The 8,199-nt window shown below is 35.4% G+C and overlaps 1 protein-coding gene across 1 annotated transcript; it reads left to right on the forward strand.

The window, feature by feature from the left end:
* Positions 1-3,110: 3,110 nt before the first annotated feature.
* Positions 3,111-7,948, forward strand: LOC131026989 (asparagine synthetase [glutamine-hydrolyzing] 1). The gene is made up of 13 exons (XM_057956996.2): positions 3,111-3,237; positions 3,862-4,000; positions 4,223-4,460; positions 4,546-4,641; positions 5,336-5,430; positions 5,538-5,699; positions 5,803-5,883; positions 6,039-6,260; positions 6,467-6,601; positions 6,710-6,790; positions 6,913-6,999; positions 7,088-7,195; positions 7,456-7,948. The coding sequence occupies exons 1-13, from the start codon at positions 3,158-3,160 to the stop codon at positions 7,747-7,749; spliced, it is 1,818 nt and encodes a 605-aa protein (XP_057812979.1). The 5' UTR covers positions 3,111-3,157; the 3' UTR covers positions 7,750-7,948.
* The last annotated feature ends 251 nt before the right edge of the window (positions 7,949-8,199 follow it).

The following is an 8,199-nucleotide window of genomic DNA, read 5'->3' on the forward strand; positions in this document are numbered from 1 at the left end:
AATAGCGTGGATGAATTAAAAATAGAATAGGGGTTTGATCTTGGTCCAAACAATTGGTAAGGTTGTGCTAAGGCTTTAGGTTCTTCCCATGTAGGTCCAAGGTTCAACTTTCGCTGCTTGGGTTTACTTGGTTGTTGGTTTGCTTGACCTAGATATGTAGCTCAAGGGGTTTATAGGAGATGGCTTGCCTTGTCTTGAGCTAAGCTCCAAGTCGATGGGTTTCCCCTATCCATTCACCCTCATAAAAAATAAAAATAAAAGAGTGGATAAATATATTAAAAATGAGGTGAGACAAAATCAACCAATAAGAAAAGTAATTCCAATCACTCAAAATAGGTAGGTGTTACACTTATGACAAATGTTATCTACTTTTATAATGGCCCGCTCGCTACTACTAAGCAAGCTAAACTAAATGTATAAGAAAATTATGTAATATTCACTAACAAGAACAAAAACCTATATTAACATATATATTCACTTTTGATATAAATAGGAGTGGATACATATTTAGAAAAAAGGCTAGACAAAACTAATTAATAGGAAAAGTAATTCCAACTACTCAAAATAGTTAGGTGTCACATTTATGAAAAATGTCATCTACTCTTATAATGACCTACTCACTACTACTAAGCAAGCAAAGTAATTACAACTTCTCAAAATAGGTAGGTGTTACACTTGTGAAAAATCTTATCTACTCTTATAATGACCCATTCACTACAACTAAGCAAGCTAAACTAAATGTATAAGAAAAATATGTAATTCCACTAACAAAAATAAAAACCTATCCTAACATATTTTTTCCACTTTCAATATATATTTAGGGGTGGGGAGGCGGGAATTAATAAGAAAAGCAATTCCAACCACTCAAAATTAGGTGGATGTTACCCTCATGAAAAATGTTATCTATTGCTCTTACAATAATAATCTTCTCACTACAACTAGACAAGCTAAACTAAATGTATGAAAAAATACAAAATATTCGACTAACAAAAATAAAAACATATCCTACCATATATAATCATTTCAGATATAGATTGATTTTTTTTTTCCCTTTATTTTGATAAATAACAAAATTCCATGTACTGTAAATAATTTTTTTCTAACATAAAATATTCTGTAGTAACTTTTTAGAAAATCAATTTAGTTGTTTGCTCTTTTGAATAGATTCATTACACTACTTTTTTCTAGGCACAAAACATATCTTTTATTGATCATACAAAAACCATATTTAAACAAAATTCCCTCATAAAATATTGTGTAATGACTTTTTGGAAATTAATTTTATAGTTTGCTCTTTTGAATAGCCTAGATTCATTTGACTATTTTTCTCTCCACCCAAAACATATATTTTAAGCAATGGTTTATTCTATGTCTTGTTTATTATTATTATTATTCTATAATGGAAATGACAGGCCAATTATAGGTGTTGGAAACCCGCAATAATAGAGATTTTATATATATGAGAGTTTTTCCATAGTTAGGACACTGCCCTTGGGAAGGGCGCTTTACATTTTTTGTTATTTATTATTTATATTTATGGAGGGCAAGTGTGGTGGTAGTTGAAAGGATACCTTTACACGAAACAAATGTGGATAGGTAACAGATTATATATAAATTTAATAATAATAATAATACATAAACCAAATGTGGATAAGGCCCGATTCCTTGGGAAAAAAAAACACGCACGACCTGGCCGTGTGATGCGACGGATGGAAAATGCACAAAAAAAGACAAAAGCAAAACAAAATTTATACGTCTCTTTTCCCATTTCCTGCGTCACCGACGCGCCACTCTGGGAAATTTACTGAAAGGAAGTTTCCGGCGAATGTTTTCCGAACACGTGTCGAGTATAATTTGTCATAAAAAATACGGCAGATGACGAGGACGAATCTTTAGGTCGCTGTTTTTCCATATTTGAAACGAAAGTAAGCAGTGAATATATTATTAATTTTAATTTAAGTAAAGAATATGACTAGGATGATGGGAATGTTCAGGTCGGCTTTTCCATATAATTGAGAAAAGTATGGTGAATTTAGGTAGTTTATAATAAAAGATAAGTTACGTGATAAGGTTAATCTTTAAAATAAGATTTTTCTAATTTGATAGTGTTTGATTTTCATGTGGGCTTAGATGGAGTAAATTTAGGTAGGTTATGATAGAAGATAAGGCAAGTGATAACGTTAATGTAAAAATATGATTTTTTAATTTTAATTTTAATTAGTAGTTTTTGTATTCATATTTTTGGTTGTTTTATGGTTTCTAATGACAAACAATAATCTTTGAGAGAGGTCACTATAGTATTATCAATTATAATGAGGTTGTAGATGTTTTGCAATCTTTCAACAAGTTAATTGAAAATTGAACAATTAAGATAGTAGGGGTTCCTCACTTCTTAAAAGAACCCTTAAGACTATTGAAGTTAGTAAGAAGACAATCACCTAATTTCCTTCTTCCATGTCTAAAGGCAAAACCTTTAGAGGAAGCATACTAGTTATAGTTAACTTTAGACACCCAAAAATCTTAAATGGTACATCGAATTTCGATGATTTTTTGTTGTCTTCATATACGACTTAATTTCTTATAGCTATTGTTTTGGCTTCTAAATAATAATGATGCACATTGTGAGATCCGTTATGTATACAAGAGACAAAGAGTACACACTTCAAAATTGTGCCCAATACATGTGAAATTTATTAATAGACTTTTAATTATCATTTTTTAATTTCTTTAAACTTAATAATCAAGATGTTGAATCTACAAGAAGTGAAAATTATTGAAATTATAACTAGCCTAAGAATATTAGTATTTTTCCCAATCCACCAATAGACATACTCCATTTATAAAAGCCAAATCATTGACTGACAAACTAAAATTCGGACTGAGTTAAATAAACTACGTGAAAACAAAAGAAAAGATATAAAAATAATTAGTAAACGGAGTAATTTACAGTAAGAATACGACAAGCTAAATGACGATAAAATCGTGGGAGCGTGTCCCAAGAAAGTGGTCCGTCCCGCCGCGTCACCAGTTTCGTATCGTGCGGATTGCTATCCCGACGACCATTATCCAAGTCCAACATTTTGGGCTATAAATCTACCATGCGCCTTATCTATTCTGCATTCATTCTCATTCTGTCCTGCCATCCTAATCCTACACCATGTGTGGAATTCTAGCTCTCTTTGGCGCTTCCGACGCCTCCCATGCCAAGCGTGTTCGAGTCTTGGAACTCTCCCGCAGGTATAAATTAATTATCATACCACTAAGTTTCACACATTTTCCTAGTTTTTTCATATTGATTTGCACAAAGTTTTCCAATTCCTCTTTCATATATGTTCTCTCTTCTAAGGTTTCATTCTTTTTCTTTATAATTATTTTGTAGAAGTAAGATATGTATGTTTTCTCTTGCATAAAGTTCAAGATAATTTCATTTATTAAAATTTTTTGTGTGTTGGTTAAATGGTGGTATTATTATTATGACTACCAAGATTCAAACTTCCACCAGATCATTATGATCATGTGCAATCACTGTCCATTTTTATTTTCAATTTTTTTTTAGATTAAAAGTGATCCACTCAATTCTTTTCTCTCTTTGCTTTGTTTTGAAAATGCCAAATTGAGATGCTTTGGTTGCCAATTTTTTGTCCGTTTTGATTTGCTTTTCCAACCAGTTTGGAAATTTGGTTCCCAATACCCCACACAACACATGCATTCTGGATAAGACAACATATCGATGTTCTGGATTTGACCGTCTTCTTTATGAATTGGGACGCGACTAAACGATGATTTTTGAAGTTTCAGGGGCCCAGAGAGGAGTTTGGTGGGAAGTAAACTGTTTTTTTGTTTTGTCTGTTGTTTGTGCAGGCTGAGGCATAGAGGCCCAGATTGGAGTGGACTCTATCAGAGTGGAAATGCCTTTGTTGCTCACCAGAGATTGGCCATTATAGACCCTGCATCTGGTGATCAACCTCTCTTCAATGAAGATAAAAATATAGTGGTGACTGTAAGTCTCCTACCATCTCAGCTAAAATCTTCTAGCCTCTGGGACGGAAACGAAGCCCATTTTTTCAAAGCCTTCAATTTTGGCTAAAAATTGCAGTTCTATTCAAAATCTTTCAGTTGAAACCTTCTGTAAATTCATTCGAAAGCTTTGGGTCTATATCCATGACTGGTTTTTGTATAAGTTGGGTAAAACCATAATAGATACCTTTTTTTTTAACTTTAGGTTAATGGAGAGATCTATAATCACGAAGAACTGAGGCGTGGGCTGAAATCTCACAAGTTTCGAACTGGTAGTGACTGTGAGGTGATTGCACATCTATATGAGGAGCATGGCGAGGAGTTCATCAACATGTTGGATGGAATGTTCTCCATCGTTCTGCTCGACACCCGTGATGGCAGCTTCCTTGCTGCTCGAGATGCGATCGGAATTACTTCTCTGTATATCGGATGGGGTCTTGATGGTACAGACCAGTCAACTATGTTTTTCCTTGCATAATTGTTCACAAACCATTGGTTTACTGTTATTGTTGTCATGGTTGATTGCAGGATCTGTCTGGTTTGCATCAGAAATGAAAGCTTTGAACGATGACTGTGAACGTTTTGAGGCGTTTCCTCCCGGACATATATACTCCAGCAAGCAAGGTATACTGCGGATTTGGTGTACCAGTGATATACTGACATTTACCCTTACGTTGTTTTTTCTTTTTCTTCCATGCACCCTGAAAATGATAACTGTTCCTTTCTTAATTATATCATTCATAACATCGTTTCCCGGAGCACGATCTTCTGCTGAAACGTTTTCAGCTGAAAGTTAGAACTGAGAGGTGTCTATTAAATTCGTTTAGGGCACTAACCTTGTCTTACCAGTATTCAACAAGATGATTGTTTTTGCTATTCAAATATGGGAGTACAATCTTTAAGTTGAAATCTTTTGAACTGAGAGTTAAGGGCTGGGTATTCATGCTATCAAATTTGTTTAAAACATGAATCTCATTCTTATTATGTTGGGATCTTATTTTTAACAAGACTTGATTTCTAAAAGGTTCATTCGGATTTTGCAATCATCAAGATCTTAATAAACTCATTCAAAATCATTCAACTTCACTAACAGACCAAAAATTCATTTATTAATGAAAACTTTTGATTTATATTTAATATTTTTCCATCGGTAACATGGTCTGCTAATAAATCAAGAAATTACACGCAATTTTGTCCCTTTCTTGTTAAGATTGGCATTTAGCCCATGCAGCAGGAAAGAGGTACAGTGGAGAAACTGGTTGTAGTAATCACTTCTAAACTCTGATTTGTTCTTATAGTTATTTGATGATTCGTGCAGGAGGTTTACGCAGATGGTACAACCCACTATGGTTCTCAGAAAAGATACCATCCACTCCATATGATCCTTTGGTTCTAAGGCGAGCATTTGAGAATGTATGAACCATGCTTATTCTGCTCTGTAAATTCTAAACTAAATTAGGAATATGAGAAAATTTTGAATGAAACTAAGATCGTTGTGTGTGAATGCTTGGGAATAACAGGCAGTCATAAAAAGATTGATGACAGACGTTCCTTTCGGAGTACTTCTCTCGGGAGGGTTGGACTCCTCATTAGTCGCTGCAGTTGCTGCTCGCCATTTGGCGGGTACTAATGCTGCCAAACTTTGGGGAGCACAATTGCACTCTTTCTGTGTTGGATTAGAGGTCAGTCTCTTTCCTTCCCCTTCAATTTTTGTTTGAATTTCCTTTATTCTCATTCCTTAACATTCATTCTACTAACCCTCTTTCCCCCTTCACATATAAACAGGGGTCGCCAGATTTGGAGGCTGCAAGAGAGGTTGCAAATTATCTTGGTACCCTTCATCATGAATTTCACTTTACAGTGCAGGTAAGTGTTTCACTCATGCCTTTCCCAAAGGATATTACCAGTAAGTTAGTTTCCCAAAGGATATCACCAATAAATTAGTTTAAGGCAAAGGGATGAGGATCCATCTCTGTGCAAAGTTTCATGCCTAATGTTTTTTATGGACCCTGCAATGACAGGATGGCATAGATGCACTTGAAGATGTTATCTATCATGTAGAAACATATGATGTGACAACTATAAGAGCAAGCACACCCATGTTCTTAATGTCACGAAAGATCAAGTCTGTGGGAGTGAAGATGGTTCTTTCTGGCGAAGGTTCAGATGAAATATTTGGAGGTTATTTGTATTTCCACAAGGCTCCCAACAAGCAGGAATTCCACGAGGAAACCTGTCGCAAGGTAAGCACATCTTAATGGCACAAACCTTCTAACACGCCTTCAGTCTTTGGTTCTTAATGGAAAAGTTTGCATCTAAAGATCTGTATTCTCCAATCAAATAACTAAAAACTTTTTTCAAATGATATAAAACCCTCAACTAAAAAACTAAAACTGATTTGTTCCTACCTGAACATCATGGTTAATTTGTTGTCCATTTGGGAATGCAGATAAAAGCTCTGCACATGTATGACTGCTTGAGGGCTAACAAATCCACATCTGCATGGGGTTTGGAGGCTCGTGTACCATTTCTAGATAAGGAATTTATCAATGTTGCAATGGACATTGCTCCCGACTGGAAAATGGTAAAATGTCTGCCATTACTAATCCACAGAGCAAAATTTGTTAGTTAGATTTTTAAAGTAGCCATTTCAGTGCAAAAGTAATTGATTATATTGAGAATTGTGTAACAGGTGCACCCTGACGAAGGGAGGATTGAAAAGTGGATTTTGCGAAAGGCATTTGATGATAAGGAAAATCCATATCTCCCACAGGTTTGACTTCAATCCCTGTTTCTGATCCTCTGGTTACATACCCAATTCACGTTGGGCTCCTTAAAACATACCAAGATCTCGCCAACGTCAATACTAACATCATTCTGGTGATGATTTTGCAGCATATCCTCTACAGACAAAAGGAGCAATTCAGTGATGGGGTTGGTTACGGTTGGATTGATGGTCTGAAAGCACACGCGGCAGAGCATGTATGTTTTTTCTCTACTATTTTTTTGCGAAGCCTGAAGTTGATGTGGATCTTCCGACAAATTAAGTTCTTTTCTTTATAATTTTCAGGTTTCAGATATGATGCTGGTGAACGCCAAGTATGTGTTTCCCCATAACACACCCTCCACCAAGGAAGCTTTCTACTACAGGATGATATTTGAAAGATTTTTCCCTCAGGTAGGTTTCGAAGTTCCATTATTGCGCAAAAGAAAATCCGGGTATAATTTTTTTTAAGGGAGGGTAAACATTTTGGATCCATAGTTATGAATCTGTAAAGGTACAATTGGGGATTTCACTAACATTCTAAATGAAAGTTGAATCTTGAACTATCATATTATATCAGTATCTGGCACACCTAAATACGCCATATTTAAACTATCACGCTATATAAATCCTTTGAATGAAAGGAAGATTGATTTTGGTGATGGTATGTGCAGAATGCGGCGAGGTTGACAGTGCCAGGGGGGCCAAGCGTGGCGTGTAGCACAGCGAAAGCGGTGGAGTGGGACGCGGCATGGTCGAATCATGTTGACCCATCAGGCAGAGCTGCTTTAGGAGTTCACGCCTCTGCCTACGCAGACACAGACAAAGAGAAAGTGCCCCGCACACAATCGCATTCAAACCTACCTGCTCGAACTGTGACGGCTGGTCTGGGGACTTCTTTGGATAAAGCCCAGGGCCCTCTCATTGGAGATCCACTGCCTGCCAGGGGAGTTGCCATTCAGGGCTAAATCTTGTAATTATTAAACTAATGTCTATAAAGCTCTCTCTGCACAGCCCACATCATGGGAGTCAAGTGTAACAAGTGTAAAAGGAGCAGATGGTTTCCTTTAGTATAAATGTTTGAAAACAAGTTCAGTCATATATGTATGTCAGTAATGTAATTAAGTTATTTGAATATTAAATGTTAATTATGTATTTATAGGTTTATGGGTATAGTTTATGGGATTGTTATGGTTATAGTTTTTTGAATTGTTTTTAATTTGCAATATACAATATTGAGATGTAGATGCAATAAATATTCTTCCTTTCTTTTTTTATTCAAAGTTATAAACTAGTAAGATAAACATTCAACAATACTTCAAACATAATCTAATTTATTAGTGCTTGGTTTTAGTTTATTGGATTGTTCTTGATTTGCAATACAACATTGAGATGTAGTTGTAACAAGGGACGCAATG

This window comes from Cryptomeria japonica, chromosome 2, assembly GCF_030272615.1.
Source record: "Cryptomeria japonica chromosome 2, Sugi_1.0, whole genome shotgun sequence".
Lineage (NCBI taxonomy): Eukaryota > Viridiplantae > Streptophyta > Pinopsida > Cupressales > Cupressaceae > Cryptomeria > Cryptomeria japonica.